Source organism: Crocuta crocuta, unplaced genomic scaffold (assembly GCF_008692635.1).
Source record: "Crocuta crocuta isolate KB4526 unplaced genomic scaffold, BGI_CrCroc_1.0 scaffold46, whole genome shotgun sequence".
Taxonomy (NCBI): Eukaryota; Metazoa; Chordata; class Mammalia; order Carnivora; family Hyaenidae; genus Crocuta; species Crocuta crocuta.
The window spans coordinates 562,410-589,257 of record NW_027530975.1 but is presented as its reverse complement, the minus strand read 5'-3'; the positions used below and the strand labels follow the sequence as shown (position 1 = coordinate 589,257).

Here is a 26,848-nt window from a genome sequence, read left to right as displayed (position 1 = left end):
CACAATGTTTGTGGACTAAACAGGCTACAATTTACAACTTACTACTTGGTAGGTTCTGGCAAGGTAACAATGTGGTGCTTTGAATTAGCATTACAACAAAACTTCATATTATTAAGAAAAACTCTGTGGACTTCATTTTTATGGCTATATGTTATTCAGTTGTATGACTTGACAATTGATTAACGATTCTCTTCCTGTTGCAACATTTTTTTCTCAGTCTTTACTATAATAAACAATATTTTGGTACATCTTTGTGCAACATTACACTTTATATATTCTATTTGACCTGGATTCTTCATGCTTCTTAGTGATGTCTCTGAGAGGGAAGGGTTTGTGGTATGCTTTGTAGAGAACAAGAAAGATTACCTTATTGCTCAGGTTCACATTAGCATTTCTGCTGAGGAGCAGTGACACCATGTCCACATGTCCTTCCTGAGCTGCAAGATGGACAGAAGCAATTCCTTGCCGGGTAACTGCATTTGCATCAGCACCATATTCCAGCAGAGTTGTCGCTATGTCCATCTGGTTCTTTTTGGCAGCGATGTGCAGTGGCGTATAACCATTCTGTCAACACGAATCACTTGGTCACATGCCCAGTAACAAGATAAAAATGTGTGCAGTGCGCTTTCAAATAGTATCCTTCCCTTTCTAGTGATTATCTTTGACCATTTAAAAATTCATAATCACATAAGCAAACTGATAAATCAAGCTGTGCCATTAATATATTCCCTAATGTCTCCCGCATCCCTAAATTGGGAAAACATACAACAGACAGTTTAATGCAAGAGATTGAGACTACCACCAGTTTTATAAAAGGGATATAGAATTTTCTCTTGCAAGTAGTTAATGTTAGTAGGTGCTCAATAATTACTTGCTTTATTTAAATTGGCAATGAGAAGAAAGTTAACTAGGAAACAATAAACAATGTGGTACCATGGACATGTTCTGAGCCATTATTTCACTTTTCATTCAATAATGGCCATTCAGAGCCATTACTCTGTCTTTAAAATATGCTTAAGGGTCGTTTGTTGCTAACAAGTTGAAAAATTTAGTGTTCATGGTAGTCAAGATGCTATAATCTACCCTCACAGACCCTTTGTCTCTTTTATGAAACTCTAGTTTCTATGTTATGCTCCAGCTGAATTGGTTTCCCAAATAAGATACAACTCATGTTTCTATTTTGCCTTCTATCAAGAATGTTTTTCCCCACCACATCCTCAGGGTCAGCATCTATCAGCTGAAGATTCAGCTCAAGGGTCACACTCTCCTGAAGTGCTTCATTTCCTCCTTCCCCATCTACACCCACCCCCAACCTATCTGACTCTAACCAAAGTCCTGGAAATATTTAGTGGCACTCTTCCCTTTGCATACCTGTTTCCTCCTACTAAAATTTGCTGAGGGCAGGTATTGTGTCATATTTGTCTTTGCATCTCTACTAGTGCCTCTCAGTGACTGGTGAAACCTCAGAATTTGAGTCAAGCTTACTAGAACTTTCAGAACATTCTGGGATCCTTGTCTTGACTGACTCCTGATGATCAGAGGTACAGGCAGCTAATTTCTCTGGCAAACTGGTAATTAGCTGACCCTCAGGATGCTTCAGAGTCTTCTACCCTGAGAAAGAAAAGTCCCCTTTACTAGGGGACCTTGTCTGGCCTTACTGTCACTTAAGAGAAATGCAAGATTATATTTTGACTTGGGCATGAATCCAATTATATAAAATACGCCAATGAAAAATGAGAACAATTCTTTTCTATAGAAAAGAAGATTTAGACAAAAAATGGAATTTGCAGATTCATATTTGGCAAAATAATCCAAATCTAGACAACTATCAGTCATAACCTTTCCAGGCCATACGGATGGGTCGTAAACAACAGAGAGGACAGTCAGGGCTGCGGCACCACAGATCGGCCAGCCTATTGCAATTACCCTCATATATTAAGTCATTAGCATGTCCTGGTAGGATAATGGTTCTCACTTGAGAGACACTCTTTCTGTAATCAATTGTAGAGGATTTAAGCTGTTAAATATCAACACATGCAAGTGGAAATGCTGCTTCCAGACTCTTCTGAAACCAGCCTCTGCCAAATGGGATGGGCCAGGGTAGAAGATTTTATATCCCTTATTTTTAGTTTTGACCTTTTGCCATCTGGAAACCCTGGTTGACCTGGGAAACATTTGTCCCCTCTGTACAGACACACCCTAAAGAGATCGCCTTCAGAGCCAAAAGTAGAGCTTTGGACTGAGCCCAACTTTACAGCGAATGACAGGAGGGGGTGGTCTGTTTCACTACCACCCCCAACTCTGCATAAAAAACAAAATTCACAAAAACAGTGCTAAAATAGGTCATCTGATTAGTCAATATGTCGAGCACTGGCTAATAAGAGTGGTAACAGCAAGATAGCCGGAGTTTAGCTTCCTGTCATGCATCTTATTTCTTTTTGCTTTCGCTACAGATATAACCTTTATGTTAGTTACTTCTCAACAACTGAAAGCAGGTCAGTGTCTTCTGAGAGGTGACAATCCTCTTGATTATTTCTAATTCCACCCAAAAACCCTAGGTCCTAAAGAACACTAAAAAGGAGAAACTCTGGCATCTCTGTAATGCATGCCGACTTTAGACAAGTTAGTCATTATTACTGAGGGTTTATTCTGAGCTCCTTACCTGAGCTACGAAGGGAAGTATAAAGCAAGGGAAAAACAATTCATGGTATTTATTTTAGAATGTAAAGTTCATCTCAGAAAGACTTAAAAATATTTCAAATAATAAACAATAAGGTTCATCTTGAGACCTATAAGAAGTTTTCTAATGTTTCTAAACATTTCTTAATTTCTGGAAAGTAAAATGATTCTTACCTGTCACACTAAAGGGAAAGATGCACTTACCAGAAGAGAAATAAAATAGTGAGAGATTCAACTATAGAATAATCTTAAAGATTTTTTCCTCTTGATGTAGAGAACAAAATGGTTGCAATGTGTGCTTTTGTGATTCAAGATGAAAACAAAAGGAAATGTAATCTTAAATTGCCAAAAGTAATATATTTATATCATACTTTATATTTTTTCCAAGCATTTCTACTGTTCCATATCAGTAGATATTGCACATTTTATACAAGAGAAATCTGACAATAAGTTAAGGCTCACTATTCTTTTTCCATGATGAATGCCCAGGTTATACCTTAATTCATGTCAATTCCCCTTCTAGCATAGAGTCCTGCCTTAGGAAATAGATCTGGTGAAAATGGATGACAGAAGCCCATCTACGTTTTTGGTACCTTTCCTCCTCCCCCATTACAAAAGCACATCAAGTTTCTAGGACATGTATGAGTATGAAAATTTGGCAATCCTACAAAAAAGAAGAAAAGGCAAAAAAGCATTACCTACCCTAAGAACCCAACATGTGACTGAGAAAAAGTTCACATTGAAGTCATTGCTGTTATAGCCATATGTTCAAATCATGCCTTTTTGAGCCTTCGTGCCTCATTTTTCACCACTCAGAATTTGGAAATGCTAAACCTTCCCTGGAGGAAAAGAAGGTATTTGCCTACCCTTTATCCATTCTTCCTCCTTCTTTAATAAAAGAGCCTTGGCATAGTGTCTAGTTGAAAACCTACACCTACTAGCTTCCCTTGCAGAAAGCAGTGGCCAATGACATGTAAGGAGAACTGGCTGGGTGGAGCTTCTGGGAAGGCCCTTATTGTCTGACTTTCTTTCCTGCCTGTTGCTTGAAAAGAGGGCCTGGCATCCTGGGCATAAACAATATCTGAAAGGAAAGGAAGAAAAAAAAATCACAGGGAACTTTTCTTAATGCTCTGGAAACACTGGACCAACATCAACAACTGCCCACCTCCAGACTGTTTATAAATGAGAAAAATAGAACCTCAGCAGTTTAAACAACTGTAGCTAGGTCTCTTGTCTAGCAAATGAAGCCAATCCTTAACTGAAGGAACAGGCTTTGCTTAGGATCAAAGTCTAGAAAAAGTTCCTGAGCAGGATCAGTGCCTTGGACAGTGGGGATGATCAGCCATGTGACAGAGATGGTATTGCTGAGGCTCTTAAGAGGCAACTGTGCAGTGGCGGCAAGAAGTAACATCGCTTTAGCAAAGCCAGTATGGGATTGGCTATAAAAGCTACTCCGAAGGCTAAGTGCTATTAGAACTCTTTTCAACGCTTTGTTGTGAAGGACGTTTTGCAGGCATGGAAACATAAAGTCTTGTTTGACAAATATGAAGCTGGAAATCAACTGCAAATATACCAACTACTGACCTATTTAAGGGTTTTCCGTGGATTGAAAGAAGGAATGGATGGACAGAAGGGAGGCTTGCACTCATTTTGCTTCACTTACTACTTTATAACTCTTGTCAATTCTAAACTGCTTGGCACTAGTTGTGTCAAAACTCTTACTCTCATATGAGGAATGAATAATTTGCCTATTAATTATCTTACTCTTATGTGAGGAACAAATAATTTGTTTATTAATTATTTGCCTACCAAGAACCCGGGGTTATTATAATATAATAAAAGTGGCCCAGGTCCAGAAGGATATTAAAATATACTGAAATGTAATAGACAATCATTAAATTTCACTGTACTTTTTTTCATTTTTTAAATTGTGTTGAAATATTCATTACATGAAACTGAACCATTTTTAAGTGTATAGTCAATGGAGTTAACTATATTTCATATTGTTCTGCAACCATTACCACCACCCATCTTCAGACTGAAACCCCATTCATTAAATATCAACTCCCCAGTCCTTCCTCCCTTTAGCCCCTGGCTATGAGCATTCTACTTTCTGTTTCTCTATGACTTAGCTCATACAATATTCATCCTTTTGTGTGATTGGTTTATTTCACTTAGCGTGTTGTCTTTGGGGCTCATTCATGTTGTAGCATGTGCCAGAATTTCCTTCCTAGTCAAGGGTGAATAATACTCCATTGTATGTATACACTACATTTTAGTTATCTGTTCATTCTTCAATGGAAACTGAGTTGCTTTCACCTTTTGGCTACTGTGAATAATTCTATGATTCATTTTTTTTTAAGATAAAGCTTTATCAAACATCAAGGCATGGTTTTATGAGAGAATGAATGTTTGTCAGGATCAGAAACTATGGAGGGAAAGCCACATTTAGATGAAAAGCAAAGTTAGAGGTTTGGTTCTGAATTGTAGATTTCACTGGGTAACATTCTGGAGAAGCTGAGGCAGGAGATACTTAAGACATATAGGAAAAGAGGAGGAGAAATGTGTGTCAAAGGTGACCTAGTCTTCAAAAGGAAAAGGAACCTGAAAACGTTCTCTCTTAAAGTCCACAAAGCAATCTAGAACAGCCCATTCATTGACCTGTGTATACAGCAGATTCAATGTAAACACTAAGTTTAAAGGAGAGCACTGTAGCTACCCCACCATGGCAGAATAAAAAAGACAAAGATATAAAAAGCTTAAAAATGCTGAAAAGTTCCTTCAACCCATAGTATTTAGTAAAACAAACTCAATATCATTAGGTTGTGGTTTGTATCCTTCCAGTTTTCTCAGATCATAGCCACCTGCTCCACAACAGAGAGCTTACTGAACTGACAGCACTTATGAACCTATCTTCAAATAAACTCTTCTTTATGATTTGCCTCTTAAATCAGAATATTGGGGAATCAGGATATATACACTCTGTGTATCTTTTTTCTGAAAAATGTAGGTTGTTTACTGGTCAAAAACACCCTAGTAATAGGAATAAAGATTCCTCTTAAGAATCATAAAAACACATAAACAAAGCCTCCCAACCTATTTTATTAAACAGAAATAAACAACTCGAAGGCAATGTTCTGTGGCCTGGAAAATATCACACATATTTTATAACCTTGACAAATCAGACTTTCTTACTCCCTCAGGCTGTGCTGATTTTTTTTTTTTTTAACATTTATTTATCTTTGAGAGACAGAGAGAGACAGATCATGAGCAGGGGAGGGGCAGAGAGTGAGGAAGACACAGAATCGGAAGCAGCCTTCAGGCTCTGAGCTGTCAGCACAGAGCCCGATGCAGGGCTTGAACCCACGAACTGTGAGATCATGACCTGAGCTGAAGTCGGAGGCTCAACCAACTGAGCCACCCAGATGCCCCTGTGCTGATGTTTTTAATCTGGCTGAAGGGTACTTCAACTTTATTTCCTCCACAGGCTCCAGGATGTCCCAGATTTTTAAGGGAAATCAATTAGCAAGTGAATATTTATTGAGCATCTACCACATCAGGTGACCAAAGAGCTAAAGGCACAGATTTCCCAAGGATCTTATATTTTTGTGTCTTTTACATGGTGTCTAAGATGCAGGGCACTACATGTGCAGCAGAGTGGATGCACATACAGAGACCGATGGACGCTGCCCATCGTCCTCTTTGGGCTGTCCGATCACAGGTACCTTTGCAGCCGCGTGAGGTGAGGCTCCTTGGTCCAAAAGCAGGAGGGCCACTTTCTGATTATCATAATGTGCAGCTACGTGCAGTGGAGTGAGCCCGCTCTGAAAACACGTGCAGAAACAACAACCAGTGTCAAAAGTGTCTTAACATCAGAGGCCTAGATTTAGGAGATGGGATTAGTATGGGTTCAACACAGAGTGTCAGTTACATTCCTCTTTCCACAATGCTTGGACCCCAGAGTTCACCTCCTATTTCCAAAGTGATCTTCATCCTATGCACCTTAACTCGGACTAGTCACAATTTAGGTGACTTGTGGTGAAGTAGCAAGTGCTTGTTTTGTTACCATGGAAGGGGCCTGCTACAAGGTAGTCAGCCTCATACCTTCCCTGCAGCATCTGGAGATGCACTTTTCTGTAGCAGGAGATTGGCTACTTCTAGCTTCCCATATTTTGCGGCCACATGGAGAGGAGTAAATCCTTTCTGAAAAGAGAAAACATAAAAATAATGAGCAAGAGGAATGATACAAAGCTATTGCTTTCCTGGAACGGATGAATTATTCTCGTGGTGAAGCACAGTAAGCCTGTATTTAAGGACCAAGACTGGAAGACAACAGCTAGAATCCCCTTATCAAAAAGGATGAGGAGTATTTCATCTTTCTCTCTGTGTTGACTGAGTCACAACGTGCCACTAATTCTGGGACTAATCAGGCATCTGACCAGGATGAAGGTGGGGAGTTAGATCTGGGGTTCTAGTTATTCTAGAGCTATTTTGGGATTTCACATTTTGGGAATAATATGTTCCTGGGTGTCAGGCCCAATTTGGGTTTGGAAGGCTTGGGAAAATCCAGGACAAGTCTGGACCTCCCATATTCCCCCATCACTAGACTGGAGCCTTTCTCTTCCTTTTCTCCTACTTCTGCATGTATACACATATCTTTAACATGCTCCAGGACTCAGGGGTAGGAGGCAGAGATTTGTGCCTCTCAGCCACAACAGATGAACTGAATAATAACACATGGTTCTAGCCCAGTAAGTATGCAAGAGTTGGGTACTGAGAGTTGAGTAGTTGCACTCCCTTGCTACCTGCTCCTACAAGGATTTGGGTATCTAGCAGTCAGTCAGCATGCACAGTTACCAAGGTTCCCAAGTATGAGTCAGCAACTAGAGGGTCATCAACACATTTGACCTCATGAAACTAAAGCCAACTAAGCCAATGGGCAGCTGGCATGGTGGAAGGGCTAGGACACTCAAAAACTTATTACTCATCACTCTGTTTCATATATTAAATGAAATCCAGGAACTTTACTAAAAAAAACCCTTCTGTTTTGTATTTTAAATGAAATCCAGCTCTCCTAAGAGCCTGAAGAGTCACAGGGGGTGAAAGTTGGGTAGTCATTATTTATTCAGATGGTTTTCCAAGTATTTCTAATTATTGTAATTATCTTGTGCATTGATCACACTTCTCTGCAACCAAATAAGGGAGTGAAGCACCAATTTCTAATTTTCTAAGACATGCCATAGGCCAATTCATGTTTCTATCACACTTGTTAGGTTTACATAGTATCACCAAAAAATGAGCTCTCAGTTTTGCAGTCTGTACCCACAAAGCAACTGAATGGTAGGTTATTGCTATAAGGCATGAGATTTGAGATTTAAAAAATCAAACCATTCATCATATAAGACAACAGCAACAAAAGAACACCAGACAAAAGAGACAAAAGTAATCCAAAAAAAAATTCACCTACTGATTTGAAAGTGGTTTGTATCCTTGGCCTCAGAAGGAGAGATCTATGGCTGTGTTTTTAAACCACCATTTAAATCTATCAAATAATGTGCAAAAACATTTTAATCTAGTTATTAACTGATGGTTCTTTGGACTGAGAAACATAAGACAAACACACATACCCCAAACTACCCTGCCTCACTCCATGGCTTTGTTGACCATGTTAAGGACTGTCCTGGGATCCCAAGGATAGATATTCTTGTACCTTTTTTGCACTTATTACCATGCTGGGAATTGTGAGGATGGATGTGGGGGAACACAACAGGATTCCAAGACTCAGTTTCATACCTTTGTTGTTATAGATAAAGATGCGCCATGATCCAAAAGGAATGCAGCTACGTCTTCATGCCCCTCACGGGCCGATAGGTGGAGTGGGGTGTACCCGGAAGTCGTGGCTGCATTTGGAGACGCTCCTTGCTGCAACAGCTGTTGTACTATATCTGCCTTCCCCAATCGGGCAGAAATGTGGAGTGGGGTTTGGTCATCCTAAATGACAAAGTTGAAATACAAGGCTGATTAGCTGAGAAAACAATGGTGACATTGTGAAACATTGAGCAACTTTGCTTGGTATCAGCATTCGATTCTTTGATTCGATGCTAAAAGAATCCCATTTATCTTTTTCTTCAACATTTATAAAGATGGAGATGATGGACCTAAGCACCTTAAATACCCTTCAAGTAACCTATTAGTATGAAAAGTGTGAAAGGCAGTTCTATCTATAAATTATCCCCCACACCTGCCATATTTTATTAAAATTTTATCCCTAAAGGATTCCCTTTTTTTGGGAGGTAAGGGAATTTATCCTACTAAAATTGGGAAAGATATTATACCTCCACCAGTTATTGTGCCCTCATCTGGAATGAATTATTTTATTGGTGCCACCTTGTCATAATCCAAAGATGGAGGCCAGCATATAGGGTTGTGCAGGTATAATTGCACAAAGGCTCCCAGCCACGAGGGCTGAAAGCCAGGCTACTCTCTGCTTGTCAAGGTGCATACCCGGCATGGGCTGTATCTGCCTAGAGTAGAAATGCATCTTATTACAATTCACTCCCAGAGACATGAGGCACTATATCTTATACCTTTAGAAGCTTATCCCCAAGTGAGAGAGGCATCTTTTCCTTGTTTGCCCAAAGATGCCCTGTGGTGGTCATCTAAAGAGAAATCCTCTATTTGAGTGTGAAAAAGTTCAGGTAAGTACTTTAACTAGGGAAGGTAGAGAGAAGATGCTGGAGTACAGGAGACTGCTTTGAAAAGCTAAGTAGGATGAAGGTCAAGCCCAAAGCAACAGGGTCTGTTGAAGAAGTATAAGAGGAATTGGTGGAGCAATAGGAAGAGGAATACTTAGAACAGAAAAAGATAATTGTCACAGAAAAGAAACTAGAAAAAGAAATGTGCCACAGAGATGTTCATTAACTCACTCAAACACTACACAGCTAGTAAATGACAGACCAAGGTTCAAACCCAGGCAGTCTGGGTGAGGAAGTAAGGTTCTTAATCGTGATATATACTGCCTCCTTAATGAAATAATAACTATAAATTCTATGCTCAATTTCAGCTTGTGAGTGAAATCACTCCCTAGATACAATGCTTGATAGGTTGCTAACACTCAGAAAATGTGAGGTTTCTTGTAATCCATGGTAGAGTCCAGTTTTCTTATTTATTCTTCTTTACGGATTAGGCAGATTGAACCACTATCTCTACATCAGGAGTGGGAAAACTACAATCCAGGGGCCAAATCCAGTTGCCACCTGTGTTTGTAAATAAAATTTAATTGGAACATGGACATGCCTATATGCTTAGGTAGAACTGCCTATCTCTGCTTTTGCTCCAGAATGTCAGAGCTGAGCAGCGGTGATAGAGGTGGTGCATCTGGCAAAGCCTAAAATATATACTAACAAGCTCTTTACAGAAAAAGTTTGCTAACCTCTGTCTCCAGATCCTCTGTAAAGTCCACCAACTGGAACCAAGTACACTGGACACCCAAAGCTTGTGTCTGCTGCTCAGAATGTTACAATCTTTATGCTCATCTGAAGATTTTATGCTTACAATGATCTAGTTGTGTTTGTTCCCACACTAGTATGTTTGTACTAGTTACATTGCTACTTTGTGCAATATTTGCACTAATTACTTTAATTATACAATCGCACAATATGTTAGCAGGTAAAATATGAATATGAAAGGGAAGGCTTAATTTCCCCCTAAGAAGACTAAGTTAAAAGCTTTGGAGAGCTTTGACAGATGTTGATAAAAAACAGTTGTGGTCAAATTAGATATGGGTGAGACAACTACATATGTTGGGGGGATACTATAAAAGTCTAGAGATATTTTGTATATAAAAGGCTTCACATATGTCTCAGTTTTCTCACTACTTAATCTGAAACTAGAAACTGTAGACCATTTATATACAAAAAGTTAAATTAAATGGTTAAGGCATTTACATATTTATTTACTATCCCTGACCTGAACTGCCATTTTGATAGCCAGACCAACTACCCATCTCAATAGTGAAAGAAAAGTAGATTTCATTTTGAAAAATTTTTAATGTTTTTATTTATTTTTGAGAGAGACAGAGCATGAGCAGGGGAGGGGCAGAGAGAGAGGGAGACACAGAATCTGAAGCAGGCGTCAGTCTCTGAGCTGTCAGCATAGAGCCTGATATGGTGCTTAAACTCACAGACCACAAGATCATGACCTGGGCTGAAGTCAGACACTTAACCGACTGAGCCATCCAGGTGCCCTGAAAAGTGGGTTTCTTCTGGAAGCTAAATATCAGGGAAAATGAAGCATTCAAACTCAATCCAGACATTCTTCTATGTAAAGGCAAATCCCTAAAGCTACTCTAATTCAAGTCTTAGGGTTTATGACTTCTCAAGTTGTGAAGAAAAGGTAAAACCTTCCTTTTTCCTTTTATGGGCATGGCAGGTGACATATAAGTCAACCAAAAGAATTCAATCACGCTTCCAAATTATGCTTGTTTTAGAAGCTATGAGCCCTTCTCTATGGAGTACGAAGAACTCTGGACCAAGTCTATGTTTGATTCCAAACCTGTTAGAGGCCAGCAATGTGCCAAGGACACAACGTTCTTGTTCTATTTAATTATAATAATTGAACGGACAAATGTGTATTATTTATTATTATTTTTTTACAGTATCACTTGGATAGAGACTTTTGTCATGACTTTATAAGAGTATCCCTGGAAGAGAGCAAACATTTGTTTAAAGGTTTTACTAAAAGCAAGGGTAATTTTTTCCTCAAGAGCAAAGGCTTTCTTGTGTTGCACATACCTTGGCTTTAGCTTCTACCTGAGCGCCATCTTGCACCAGATACCTCACGACTTCAGCTTGGCCAGATCGAGCTGCCATGTGCAGTGCTGTTTCTCCTCTCTAGGGAACATGAGCCATAGGTAATTAATGGAAGCTCTGAAGAAGGGTCGTATGTTTTATTTGCATAATGCTTATGCCGTAGGGTGTTTTCTTTCTTTTAAGTAAAAAAATAGTCCCAAGCACTTCCTTATTGAAAATGAAGAAAGATCAAAAATGAAATACACGAGTTTCATAGCAACCGGATTCCTGATGGAAGGATTGGCGTAGCGCTGGGAAGCTAGTCTCCAGTGGTATCAGAAGTGCTGCTTAGTGTGGCCTCCTCACTGTGTGAAAGGTAAATATTCCCAGGAGCCAAGCAGGAAGGGAAATGAGTGAGCTGGGCAGGAGAGGGACACTCAACAAGAAAGGCCCACATCTTGCCCAGTGGAGGCCACTGCTCCTTGGCATTTGCAGACTGCTTTGGTAGTTATCAGATGCCAGGCATATCATGCCACACCTTCCTATTTTTCAAAAGCTGGCAGTTTGGCTATTTGTGTATACTTCTTAAACCTTGACCCAAAATCAGAATTGCAAATAGAACAAAACAAAAACCCTATGTTGCCAGGGCAACATAGACACACCTGAGGGCCAGACTTGGCTGGTGGCTGTTGGTTTACATTCTGTGCTTTAGCTCAGCCAACCAGTATCCTGGTCTTTCGACATTATCCCACAGGGCCATTTTCTTGGCCATTGGACTCCTCCACCCTGACCACTTCCCCCATTGTCCCTAAAGAGAGTGTAATTCAGATTATCCATTTATTTCATTAAAAAATGAAAATAATATAGAAAACATGGAAAGAAAGAAATGAAAGGTCATAAAGAGCAAATATATTCTCCCACATAAGTGATACCCACCTAAAAATTCCTTTTATAAATTGATCCTTGCTTTATAGGGCATCCACATCCATGGAAGGATATACAAGGACAGAGTTCACATGGAACTTGTTATTATGTTTACTGGAAAGGCATTGGGCATATCGTTTACTAGATCATCCAAGGCTCTCTTTATGAAAGGAAACATTCTCTCTCTCTGGCATTAGTAACAGGAAAGATGATATTTCTGCTGAGAAGCCAGTCCGTTCCTGTCTTGTGGATGTGCTCATTTGGGCCGTTAGAAGACATAGAGCCTTCCTGGAGGCTCACCCTCAGGGTGAGTGTGCAGGACCTTATGATGTGCCCTTTCTGTGCCATAATGTGGTTTATTTGATTTTTACTGCTTTGGTGCTCATGAGTTCAACTAGTGTTGTTATGCTTGTGGTCTGGTATGCTAATATTATTATGAAGACAAACTTAAAATCCTGTAAGACAATTTCAAATGCCACATGTAGATCTAGAGTGATAAGTCACTTCTAGACTGATATTTACTCTGAAATGAGTGATGATTAGTGTGGGAAAACAATACCATCCAAAAACCTATCAACATGGGTTTGTTATAACATGGTCAAGCACACTAAAGAGAAACATTACTTTGGATTTATTTGAAATTACAATAATGATAATTTGAAGTGCCTCCTCAACATGAAACACTTATTAAATGCTTTTATTGTAAAGTCTTCCCCTACACAAAGCTATTTGTTAAAGCATAATTCCCAGTAGTAACATATCTGGAAGGTTAATACACACAACCCATAGGTCCTAACAATTCATGACCAGCTGGCAATTGAATGGATCTTGCCTTCGAAGTAAAGGAAACCTCAGGTATTCTCAAGTTTTGTCCTTCTAAGTAGTCACACTAAATAGTAATGAATTTAATTATATAAAAAATAAGTAAATAAGAGCAATCCTTACCAGTTTCTTAAATACTCATAATTGGACCTTCTTTGTTAAAAGGATACTTACCACATTGGTGGTGTTTGGTGAGGCTCCATGATGCATTAGTTGTGATACGATATTTACATGCCCCATGAAGGCAGCAACGTGGATTGGGGTAAGGCCCGACTAGGAAGAAAAGAGGGAAATGTTTGTTCATGAACTCATCATAAAAAGGTTTTGTCTGCCTGCCTTCCTGTCTGCCCTCCATGCACCCACCCACACCAATCTTAACATAAGCACTCGAATGATCACGTCAGAAGACCTTAGGACATTTCCCACTATGTCACAGATTTTATAAGATAAATATACCAATACATAATCATCATTTCCTTAAAGCAGGTTCAGTGATTATGAAGGACCTATGTCATGTCCATTAAAGAAAGATTTCAAACATTTTATAAAGAGCTATGAAAAAAAATTAGAGAGAAAAGACTTGAAGATTTTCCCCCTTTGCTACCAAACCTTCCTTATCCATATAACTATGTGTGTGTGGGGAGGGGGTGCATGTATGATTGCATATATACTACTAAAAAGTTGACTTTTATTTCAGGTCCTATCTTGGCCTTTAAAAATGATTCTGATGCACTTAGAATCAACTGATTCCATTATACACAAAGAGCATGATGCTTAACACAAGGTCAACCCTCGAATAAATGAGAAGATCACATTAATAGCTTTAATAATTTAATTTTTAACTTTATGAATATTATAAATTAAGGTGATATAATTAAAGCAAATAATACAATGATCACTAGACAAGACTTTAAATTTTGTTTGTCTCAAATCCTACACACAAACACACACCTTTATGCTTCTTATATAAAACGATGCCATTTAAACTTTTTAGAATTAATTCCATGTACAACGTGAACATCATAACTTGGCAAAAATATTTAGTATGGCTAGAAATAGCTAATGTATTTGAAAAAGAGAATGAGAGAGATCCAATCTCAACAATTTGAGAAATGTAAAAAAATATGTGAAAGGAATTCTGTCTAATAAAAGTGAGGTAAAAGGCAGAAGAGAAAGAATTCTGGTTGGCCAGCTTTCAAACAGTGGGGACTGAGGAAAATGGGGAGAACTGTGTTAAAAACTTGGCACCTTTTTCCATCAGTAGGGGGAGTCCTTAGAGCATGTACGAGGCATGTTCTCATCTTGGTCTCTTGCCTTTTATTAACTTATTTTTTTTTCTTTTCCTAGTTTATTGTCAAGTTGGTTTCCATTGTCTCTTGCCTTTTAAAGCTCTGAGGGGTACAAGGCCAGCAGAGGACCCTTCTCAGTGGCTGACATCTCTGGATATTTAATCAAACACCAGTCAAAAATATTTTATTTCAGAGCCCACTCAGATCTTTAAAAATGGTTGCCATATACTGAGAATAAGCTTTTAAAATAATAGGTGACTACCATAAATACATGAGAGTGATACAAGAGCAAATCAGTATTAATATTTTTAACATTTAATAACGTTAAATTTGTAAGTGTTACAAATCAAGGCAAATATTTGAAGATAAGAAACTGAGGAAAAGCAACAGTCACTAGACTAGATCTCAAATTTTATATCTGTGTCAAATACTATAGTCTTTATTGATGCATTCAGCAGACCTTTATTGAATGGCCTATATTGTGTCGCCTACATCTATAAACCCGTCAGGCTCAGACCTGCCCTGATGGAGCCTGCACTTTCTGGGGAGGGGGAGTGGCTAGGTCATAAACGAAGCAGCTGGTTAAGTGCTTGAACGGAAATAGGCATAGGAAGAGGTGCTCCGAGGAGGACCTCCTAAAGGAGACCAGGCGGTGAAGGACTTCCTGGTGAGTGGCTCCAGATTTGTCCTGAAGAGTGTGCAGGATTAGCCGAGCTAGCAAACTGGGGGTGACACATGGAGTCCCGGAAAATGCCGTGACTGGAATCTATGGAGACCAGAGTGTTGGAGGTGGGGCAGGTTGGGGAGTCTGAGGCAGGAGACGCCAGGCCCAGGCGTGCTCAGCACTGATCCTGGTGGAACGTTTTTCCGAGTTCTATGTCAGTTTTACAAAACAAACCTAGAGTCGTCCTTTACTAACTTCAGCAACTCTGTGTTTCCTTAATTTTGAGAGTTTAGAGAGAGTAATGCTCAGTTTACAAACACTCTCAGGTGGTGTTATATAGGGTTTCTCAACCTTGGCACTTCTGATATTTTAAGCCAGATAATTCTTTGTTGTAGAAGGCTTGCCTGCACATTGTGAAATATTTAGTAGCATCTGGCCTCTAGCCACTAGATACCAGAAGCACCATCCACTTGCCACAACTAAAAATACCTCCAGACATTTTCAGATGCCCTCTGAGGGGCAAAATCGCCCCCATCTGAGAAGCACCGCATTACAGGATTTCAAGTAAACTATGCTTTCAGCAATGGAGACACTCATCCCTGAGCATGAAGCGTGTGTTCTGAATGATGTGTTTACACTCCTTCCCCCTTATACCTGTCTTCTCTCCTCTGAACTTGCAGCCCCTTGGGTGAAGGCTTCAGGAAGTAGTGGCAACCACATATACAGCAAAACTAGCTGTTGAGGATGGCTCTGGGACCTCAGCTGTGAAGGCTATCCCCTCATGATCCAGGGAACCCTAGAAATCCCACTCTGCTCACCTCGGTTACGGCTTGGATGGATGCACCATGTTTCAGAAGGAGTTCCATGACTTTAATCCGATTCTTCTTGCAGGCAATATGGAGAGGGGTAAAGCCATTCTGAAAGGGACAATGACACAGAAGTACATTACTGCTTTCCATTGAAATACAATTCCATTGTGTGTGATAAAATGTGTTTGCAAAATGATGTTCTATAAAGATTTGGAAGTGAGCAGAAACAATGAGGGGTTAAACAGAATGCAGATTCTTTTCTGAAAATTTAAGTAGTCTATCTGCTCCTAGAAATCTGAAGAAGCCTGCTGGTCATGAACAGGAAGTGAATTTTTATCATGGTCTCCTGACAGCTAAGGCAAAATATCATGTATTTTTAAAGATTATTTTATTTGGAATTTTCTCTTCTAAATAATATGTCCGTCCTTCCTCCTTCCCATTTCAAATACAGACTAAAAACAGCTGGGCCCAAACATTTGTCCTCATAGCCAAAACTTTGCCAATACCATTCAGGCTTCAACTATAAGACCAGTTCTAGAATGGTTTCATCCCAGGGGTGCCTAGGTGGCTCATTTGGATAAGCATCTGACTTTGGCTCAGGTCATGATCTAACAGCCCGTGAGTTCGAGCCCCTTGTCAGACTCTGTGCTGACATCTCAGAGCCTGGAGCCTTCTTTGGACTCTGTGTCTCCCTCTCTCTCTGCACCCCCCCCCCCCATGCTCTATCTCTCTCTGTCTCTCAAAAATAAATAAATGTTAAAAAATTGTTTAGAATGTTTTCATCCCTGCCATTTAAAATATAGTAGGTACTTAGTCCAAGGAAGCAGGAAGTGAAACAAACCAACATTATTTGGATCATTTGGTTTAATATTTAATCTAATAAAGGAACCTGCTTTTTAACAGATTACTCTACCAATTTGCCTGATAATTGAGACCATGGAGCATTTTTCAGTCACCATGGAGAAGTATAAAATAGCAGGGTCCACCATGAAAGCTTAGGTCAAAGTCACTATGGGTGCTTCCATAGCCATTGTGAGACCATTTTCCTGGCCAGAGTCCATCCCAGGATGACTGGCTACAACCTCCACATGTTGTGAAATCTTCAGAGTCAGAGGAAAATGAGAGTGAATGCCCACACCCTGTTTTAAGGCTTTTTTTTTTTCTTGTATGGAAAAATGAGTCATGATTGCTAATTTCTTTTCCTCCCTTCTCAGAACGCAAAGATATGTTTGACATACAGCTCTTCAAATGCTGTTGTGGTGAAAGCTTTCAGTGACAATGACAGTGGAGCTGCTGGGGTCTAGATTGCTCCTCAGTCCTCATCTTTCCTGCCCACTAGTTCTGAGCCCACAGAGGTGCTGTGGATCCATTCAGACAGGGAGACAGTACCAGTTGGAAAGGAGCAGTGACCCTTCCCAAATCAGTTGATCAGATGACAGCCTTTACTTCAAAACTGTTAGTAAACTCACATGTTTTCTCTAACATTTGGTGACTGATTTTTTCCAAAACATGGGTACTTATTCTGAACTACATTTAAACAGTTTACCAAATTGGGATTATTTATTTTTTCAAAGACAATAAATACCATCTTGTTAAGAAAATCAAACTATAGTACAGCTAAGAGTTAAAATAACAGATCATTTTAGGGGTTAAGACTATAAATCAGACCCAAATTTTCATTTTTATCAGTAGGAAAAGGAGACGCCCAGCAATATGCTAACTTACATGGTAAACATAACACAAAATTTTAGCTCACAAATTCCTGGACCTCTGATGCTTAAGATAAAGTTTTCTGACCATTTTACTTCATGTTTAGATCTCAGAAAAAATATTAATTCACATAATTATAACTTTACCTTCAGTAAGATAAGTGTGACCATCTCAGTCTTTTTAAATACATAGTTTTTGGGTCTTGTTTATGTAAAAGATTCACCGGTATGACCATAAAGAGGTTAATGATTTAGCCCCATCAGCCTTGTTCATGTCAGAAATAAGTTGTTTCTTTACAGGGAATTTGAAAAATTGATAGGCAGTATACTTTATTTAACCAGACCTTCCATTTTTAACTCCTCAGAGTAATCCCTTCACATGGACCTGTTGACTGAGCTACTCACCAGGGCTTTGGCATTGGGATTAGCTTTCTTGTCCAAGAGAACCTTGGCGACTTTGTAATGGCCACAGTGGGCAGCCACATGCAGGGCAGTCAGGTAGTCATTGGTGACATCATCCACGGGCACGTTATGCTGGAGGAGAAGCTGGACACAGTTTAAGTGATCCCCTTGTGTGGCCATGTGCAATGGAGACAATCCATTCTGAAACACATAAGAAAATCAATTGTTTTACCTTTTAAATGAAAATGTGCCAAACACGAAATACAGTACAACTATGAAAAGATGAAAACATTGTTTCTCACACAGAAATACCTTCTCCTTTTTTTCTTTAAAGATTTTTTTTTATTATTATTTTTAAGCAATCTCCATACCCATGGGGCTCAAACTCACAAGATCAAGGGTGACTCTAGTGACTGAGACAACCAGGCACCCCTACCTTCTGTTTTTATAAGTTTTTTGTGTGTGTTAAGTTTTTATTTAAATTCCAATTAGTTAAAATTTAGAGTAATATTACTTTCAGGTGTTAAAAATTTTTTTTTAATTAAAGAAATTTTTTTTATTTCATTTTCAGTAAACTCTACACCACACATGGGACTCAAACTCATACCCAAAATCAAGAGTAGCATGCTCTACCAACTGAGCCAGCCAGGTGCCCTCTCTTTAAAAGGTTTTGGTGATTGTTTTGAACAGCAGCTACTTGTAAAACTAGTCCACCCACTTCTTTTATCAGTTGAAAACACATTTGCAAGATAATTTCTTTTCTGATTTAAAAATAGCATGAATTGGGGTGCCTGGGTGGCTTAGTCGGTTAAGCATCAGACTTTCGCTTAGGTCATGATCTCGCGGTTCGTGGGTTCGAGCCCCGCATCGGGCTGACTGCCAGCTCAGAGCCTGGAGCCTGTTTCAGAGTCTGCGACCTCTCTCTCTGAGCCTCCCCTGCTCACGCTGTCTCTCTCTCTCTCTCTCCTAGAAATAAATAAAACATTAAAAAATTTATTAAAAAAAATAGCATGATTTGCCCTAAGGCCCATTATTTATCATATTCCCAATGAAGTGGAATTCTCTTTTTTCTGAAGATTTTATTTTTAAGCAATCTACACCCAATGTGGGGCTCAAACTTACAACCCTGATGGGGCGCCTGGGTGGCTCAGTAGGTTGAGTGTCCAACTTTGGCTCAGGTCATGATCTCACAGTTCGTGGTTTCGAGCCCTGCATCGGGCTCTGTGCTGACAGCTCAGAGCCTGGAGCCTACTTCAGATTCTGTGTCCCCCTCCTCTCTCTGCCCCTCCCCCTCTCATGCTCTGTCTCTCTCTGTCTCTCAAAAATTAGTAAACATTAAGAAAATTTTAAAGAAAAACAAAACCTACAACGCTGAGATCAAGAGTTGCACGTTCCACCAACTGAGCCAGCTTGTTGCCTCCGGAATTCTTAATATTTAAGAGTGAAAAGGACTTTTTTTTTTTAAAAAAAGCAAAAGTAGATTGGTATTCATGAGACTGGTTTTTATTTTGTCCTTACAAGTTACTAACCCTTGACATTGATATTATACTGATTTGATTAACAAAAAAGGTCCGACTAAACACATTTTATCTCACATCAGTGTAGAAAGGAAATTTTCCCTCTGCTATCAGTCTGGTGCCCCCATGTGTCTATGATGAGGAAAGGCAAGGCACTGACTGACTCATTAGCTAACCCTTGCCTCAGTTTAAATCAGCTGGGTTCAATGACACAGTTCATCACATGTGGTAGGAAAGTCCAAAATTCTTTAAAGAGTTAAGAGAAGAAATGAATAGACATAAAGGTAAATAAAGCCTTTAGAAAAAGGCTAGAGTGACATTTAGCATCCAGTACATGTTTCCCAGTGAAGGCAAAAGCAAGGTGTTAAGAGGTGAGTCTTTTCAAGAATGGTTCCTCTAAATGTGGAGACAAAGTTGAGGAAACTTGGAAATTTCTAGAGAATCCAATTATCAAGAGAAGCTCTATTAATCCCTACAATATAGTTTAACATATCTGGGAGGGGGTAGGATATGACCACAAATTTATTTTCCAAAATTTTGTCATCAAGTTATTTCCCTTAATTTATCTATAAATGATATAAAATGGGAGATCAAGATAGGAAGAAAAGGTGCCAGCCTCCCTCTAGGCACTCTCATGGTATCATTCACTCACTGTCAAGTATTTCAACTATTTGTGTTCCTTGAAAGCAAGAGGTTCATGGGTTATAATTTTCCCATATTGCCCCACAGAAAGCCATGAGTATATAGAAAGAGCTCAATACATATTTATGTGAAGACTTCATGCAGGGTCAATCAGAATATTTCTCCCTAAAAAATCCACTCCAGGAGCACCTGGGTGGTTCAGTCTGTTAAGCATCTGTCTTTTGCTCAGGTCATGATCTCACAGTTTGTGAGTTTGGGCTTTGCATTGGGCTCTGTGCTGACAGCTCCGAGCCTGGAGCCTGGTTCTGATCTTGTGTCTCCCTCTCTCTCTGCCCCTACCCCGCTCTCTCGTGTGCACTCTCTCCCTCTCAAAAATAAATAGACATTAAAAAAATTCCACTCCAACATTTTGCATCAAAGTAGACACTAATGTGCAACAAAGGATGGGGACATTTCTCATTTGAGATACTAGCACCCACCAGCGTATGCAGACATGCATTCCTGTACTTCCTGCCAAGACATTCCTTTGCTTTATGTTTTGATACAGTCATAGCACAAATGGTGAAGTAAACAAAGAAACAAAATCTTAGAGAACAAATGACTTAGTGGCCAGTAGAAATGGGAGGCAGTGTCAACAAAAGAAGGAAATTCTCTAATGACACACAAAATAATAAATGAGTAGGTAACGCCATTGGAGAAGGACAAGAAAGTGAAGATCACCTGCCCTAGGGAGAGAGGTCTTATTGTATACCGCACCCTCATAAAGCTGAAAGCATATATCCAGTGTGATGGGTTTTATTAGCTCAGAAAGATGAAAGCCTTGAGGAATTAGACAAATGATCTTAAAGTCATCACTGCATTCATTCCCCTAATGTTCATTCTGGAAAGGTTTATTGGAAGTCTATGATATGTCAGGGGCTGGTTTAGGTGCTTGGGGGTACTGCACTGAATGATGCAAAGTCCTTGCTTTCATTTTACTGAGGAGAGAGACAGCAGTCAAGAAAGTAAACTAACAAGAAGGCCTCTCTGAGAAGAAAACATGTGAATTGAAAAATGTGTGGAGACTGCTGAGATCTGGGACAAGCTGACGGAACACAATCTGCAGGCACAGGAAATGAGGACAAACTTGGTGTATTCTAGGAAGTGAAAGGAGGAGCAGAATGAGAGATAAGGCAGAGAGATAGTCAGATTCTGGTAAGGAATTTATTAGTGCAGGGGGACACTTTTGAATGAACATGGTAGATATGATGTTTATCTACCCTTTTCCAAACTTCAAAGTAATTTAAAAGATAAATTCCACAAGGGCACACGCATGTGTGTTCACATGCACACCCATACACACCCCTGATACACACACAGAAAAGGAAATAAAAACAGTTGTGAGATGTCTATAAATTTTAGAATTTGAAAAGAGGGCTTAGTGTGTTAACTCATCCAGCAGAAGACAGAAGGCTGAATGCTATTGTCTGTGGTGGGGTATAATCAGTAATGTGCTGGTATATGTTTAAGAACAGCTCTTTGAAAAAGAGAAACCCCAATATGTGGCATTTGCCAATTCCCATAATGTAATCGATTTTAAACCATCAGCATCATGTCAGTGAATACAGAATTGGAAAAAGGTGAACGCAATAGGCTCGATGATCTGGCTCCAACATACCACTGGGTAAAATAAAGAAAACTGATGTATCTTTCAAAATTCCCAAAGGCAGAGGATATGGAAACACAGGACACCTTGTAAGATAAAGATGAGGTGTGGAGCCAAAACCAGGATTGGTTCGCCAGTGTATGGTACTGTCAGGTTTCCAGGCCCTTCTGATCCAGCAGAGCCAGATAACTGCCCCATGTCCCTTATAGGAAATCAGGAATTTAGTCTCTCAAGAAATTGAAGCAGAGAGATTCTGGATGCAAGAGCCCACGCAGAGCAGAGCGGTGTGGTGAAGGTCTGGACTGAGATCAGGTGCTCACAGAAAAAGGAAGGATGGTATGGGTGTCAAGAGTATAGTCTCTTGAGTTAGACTGCCTGGGTTCAAATCCTTGTTCTGCCACAAGCCATCTTGAGGAAGTCACCTCTTTGGGTCTGTTTCCTCATCTATAAAAAGGGCATAATAGTAAGTAATACTAGTGCCTCATTGTAAGGATTATATGGACTGAGATATATATATATAAGTGCTTAGAGCCTGCTATGTAGGAACCACCATGTAAATATTTGTTCTCATTATAATGATTGAAGTATGCATGGAGGATCAGGAGAATGTAGCCCCTTTTCCTTTTTCTTACTCTGAATGTGTTCACACAGGCAAACTGCAAAAGATTGGAGGATTCATCTCTCAAAAAAAACCTGGTCTTCCCAGAAAAAAAGGCAACTGATTGTGACATCAGGGGACCCTTCCAGCCCATCACCACCTGATAGGCCTGAGTGGGGTCCTGCCTACACTCACATAGAGCTTCCACTCAAATGTTAGTGCCTGACACTTATGGTCAGGAACAGACATTTGTGGGAAACCCCCAACATGAAACGAAGGGCCAAAGCCAATAAAAAGAAAAGAGAAAATATGAGGAATTGGGGGCAGAAGAGAGGCAGAAAAGAAATGAAAGGAAAGTTATCTTGAGTGTTCTCATAAAGGTAATAGAATATGCTGCATCCATAAAACAAGAACTAGATACTTTAAGAAAAGATGCTACCAGAGTATAAGAAAATGTTCTTGCACATTAGAAGCATAGAAGAAAAACTCAAGGAAATCTCCTGGAAAGAAAGAAAAGATAATGAGATGAACAAAAGGAAGAAAAGATGAGACAGCAATTTTATTTTTAACTACACCTTATTGCTTTGATAAAGTGAAAATTAATTTTTAAGAGAACAAGGGAATCAATCGGAGAGTTTTTAGGTAGGAGGTTGACATGATTCAGTTGACAGTTTATCTGGCCACTCTGACTGAAAAATGGGAACAGGACTGGAAAGGATTGAGGAAGGAAATGTGGGACCAGTGAGGAAGCTATTACATGGCTCAGTTACGAGCCATGAGGTGGCTCTGAAGACAGCAGTAGAGGTGGAAAAAGATACAGACTAGGTGAAAGGAAAAGAACAAACAGAATGGCTTAGATGAGAAGCACTCAAAAGGCCAAGGTGTCATTGCATACGATGAAACATTGTGGCTGTTTAATTCTGTTGGGTAATACCTCCCAGGGCTCACATTTCAAATGAATGACGGAATTATTCAGGCCACCTCAACCATGATCCATCTTCACAAGGGTTGTTGAGGAAACACCAGAGTGCAAACAGGAGTAATATGTGTTTTTGCTGTTTTGATGATATTTAGAAATTAAGGCTCTTTATATAGCTTAATACAGCTTTCAGAAATCACTGATTTGATTAATATAAATAGTAGGGACTCAAGTAGTTTGTATGTACCAAAATTTATTTACAAACATTCTTGTTTTTCAAATAGCATCAAAAGGTTTTACCTTAAAAATCCAGAAGACATTTTGCAAAACATTATTTGTTGGGCAGTCATGATGCATTCCTTTTGGATATGCCAACTTCCCCAAAGTCCCAAGCAAGATGCAATCTTTCCAAAGTTTATAGCCTTTATCAGTTAAATAACATCCTCTTTAATAATCTGTAAACTCTCAAGAAATAAACTAAGGGGCTGGAGAAAGAGAGCCAGCACCCAGGCTTTAGAGACTAAAGATCTTGTGTTTTCTTTCCCCAATAAGCAATCGTTGCTGAACTATGAAAATATAGGATAAAATCAAGCAGTCAGTGTTCTCAAAACAAAGCATAAACAAATGCAAAACACACACAAATTACTTTGTGGTAGAGTGCATTCCAGCAAAAGGCTTCTTAAACCCAAAATTATTTTGAAGTTCTCCAAAGATTTGGTGAACAAGGCTATCCTAATTACTAAATGAGGATGATGTCCTTTTTCTACATGATTCAAAAGGCTACATTAGAGAAGCAGTAAAGGGATGTAAAGGTACATATAGTCAGTGTCCAAAAACTTGGGAAGAAATTACCTTGGTTTTTGAAAGAATGGGGGCAGCTCGATCAAGCAGCATTTCCACCACTTGCTCATGGCCACTCCTTGCTCCACAGTGCAGGGGTGTCAGACCGTCCTGTTGAACAAAGGGAACATCTTCAGTTAGATTCGATGGGAAAGTCTGTAAATGCAGCGTATCTCTTCAGGATCCAGTGCATCATCCAATATGCTGTGGACCTGTGACCTTCAAACATTTATTTACATATCTCAGTTTCATATTTTTAACTAGTAAATAAATTTTTCAAAAGTTTTAAGTAGTTATAAAGTATGTAATTTCTCACATATTAGAATACTCACAGTTAAAAATAGAATGATTCCACTACTCTTCCAACATCCAATGGAATTGAAACACCATATGTAATTTGATATCCATCATTAAAAAAACTACAACCTTTTCAGATAGAAATTTGTAATAGAAATTTGACATTGGTCTGCTTCCCTCTTGCATTTCTGTTTCCATTTCATTTCCCTCACATGGTTTTATCTTAATGTAATATAATTTTGTGCTTGAATATTTTTAGTTAATTACCATACCGTATCTCTTTGCTATGAAAATATGCACATTAAATTTTGAAAAGGTTAAAGATTTCCTGAGAACATGTCTTTCAAGCATCAAATATAAATCTCCTAATTGGAGTTATAATTATTCAAACACAATTGGTCAAAATAGTAAAAACATAATATTAACTTTTTGACTATTAAATAATATCAACAATTAATTAAAATTCCCCTCTTAATGAGATATATGTTTTCAAAACTAGTTCATGTGTCTACTAATGAATATTAGCCACTGCTGGAATGAGACAGAGTCAGCATCAACACTATCCTGTTTTTCTTTTAAAGTCAACTGTAATCTTTTTAAATTTTTATATATTTTAAAAATTCCTATATAGTTAACATACAGTGTTACATTAGTTTCAGGTGTACAATATAGTGACTTGACAATTCTGTACACTACTCAGTGTTCATCATGATAAATGTACTCTTAATTCCTGTTTTCTATTTCATCCATCCCCCCACACTCCTCTCCACTGGTAACTGTCAGTTTGTTGTCTATAGCTAACCGTCTGTTTTTTGGTTAGTTTGTCTCGTTTTCTTTTTGTTCCTTTGTTTCATTTTTTAAACTCCACATATCAGTGAAATCATTTGGTGTTTGTCTTTCTCTGACTGACTTATTTCACTTAGCATTGTACCATCTAGATCCTTCCATGTTGTTGCAAATGGTAAGGCTTCATTTTTTATGGCTGCCTAATATTCCATTATATATATACACCACATCTTCTTTATCTATTCATCTTTTGATGGACACTTGGGATATTTCCATAATTTGGCTATTGTAAATAATGCTGCTATAAACATAGGGGTGCATATATTTTTCCAATTAGTATTTTCATATTCCTTGGGTAAATACTCAGTTGTGGAATGACTAGATGATATGGTACTTCCATTTCTAATTTTTTGAGGAACCTCTCTGTTTTTGACAATGGCTGCAGCAGTTTGCATTCCCACCAACAGTGCATGAGGGTTTCTTTTTCTCCACGTCTTCAACAATACTTGTTTCTTGTGTTTTTGATTCTAGCCATTCTGACAGGTGTGAAATGATATCTCATAATATTTTTGATTTGCATTTCCCTGATGATTAGTGATATGTTTTCATGTGTCTGTTTGCTATCTGGATGTCTTCTTTGGAAAAGTGTCTGTTCATGTCTTTTGCCCATTTTTATTCAGATTATTTGTTTTTTGGTGTTGAGGTGTATGTTTTTTATATATTTTGTATACTAACCTCTTATCAGGTATTTCATTTGCAAATATCTTCTCCCATCCCATCAGCTGTCTTTTAGCTTTGTTTTTCCCTTTTCTGTGTAGAAGGTTGTTATTTTGATGTAGTCCCAACAGTTTATTTTTGCTCTTGTTTCCCTTGCCTCAGGAAATGTACTTAGAAAAATGTTGCTATGGCTGACATCAGAGAAATTATTGCCTGTCCTCCCTTCCAGGATTTTTATGACTTCAGGTTTCACATTTATGTCCTTAATATTTTAGTTTATTTTTGTATATGGTATAAGAAAGTGGTCCAGGTTCATTCCTTTGCCTGTAGCTGTCCAGTTTTCTCAATACCATTTGTTGAAGAGACTTTTTCCCATTGCATATTCTTGCTTCCTTTCTTGAAGATTAATTGAAAATATAATCATGGATTTATTTCTGGGCTCTCTGCTCTATTCCATTCATTTATATATCTATTTTGGTGCCAGAACCATACTGTTTTGATTACTACAACTTTGAAGGGTATCTTAAGTCTGGGATTGTTTTTTTCTTTTTTAAGATTGCTTTGGCTATGGTTAGGTCTTTTGTGGTTCCATACAAATGTTAGGATTGACTGTTCTAGTTCTGTGAAAAATGCTGTGGGCATTTTGATAGGGATTGCATTAAATCTGTAGATTGCTTTGGGTAGTATGAACAGTGTAATAATACTGGTTCTTTCAGTCTAAGACCATGGAATATTTTTCCATTTGTTTGTGTTGCCGTCAATTTCTTTCACTGTGTTTTATAGTTTTCATAGTATAGATC

General features: G+C 38.8%; 1 protein-coding gene and 1 long non-coding RNA gene across 3 annotated transcripts in view; one reads left to right on the top strand and one right to left on the bottom strand.

Moving 5' to 3' along the window:
• The window catches only part of ANK3 (ankyrin 3), a 338,327-nt gene that overhangs the window by 145,583 nt on the left and 165,896 nt on the right, over positions 1-26,848 (bottom strand). For both annotated transcript variants that reach the window (XM_077770154.1, XM_077770152.1), the window contains exons 9-17: positions 24,261-24,359; positions 18,091-18,288; positions 15,986-16,084; positions 13,389-13,487; positions 11,472-11,570; positions 8,473-8,670; positions 6,784-6,882; positions 6,405-6,503; positions 367-564 (exon numbers count right to left, since the gene is read on the bottom strand). In XM_077770154.1, the coding sequence (XP_077626280.1) occupies positions 367-564; positions 6,405-6,503; positions 6,784-6,882; positions 8,473-8,670; positions 11,472-11,570; positions 13,389-13,487; positions 15,986-16,084; positions 18,091-18,288; positions 24,261-24,359 (1,188 nt within the window). The remainder of the gene's footprint in view (positions 1-366; positions 565-6,404; positions 6,504-6,783; positions 6,883-8,472; positions 8,671-11,471; positions 11,571-13,388; positions 13,488-15,985; positions 16,085-18,090; positions 18,289-24,260; positions 24,360-26,848) is intronic.
• LOC144236503 (uncharacterized) overlaps positions 1-26,848 on the top strand; it is a 173,822-nt gene that overhangs the window by 37,011 nt on the left and 109,963 nt on the right. The gene's annotated exons all lie outside the window — the stretch shown is intronic.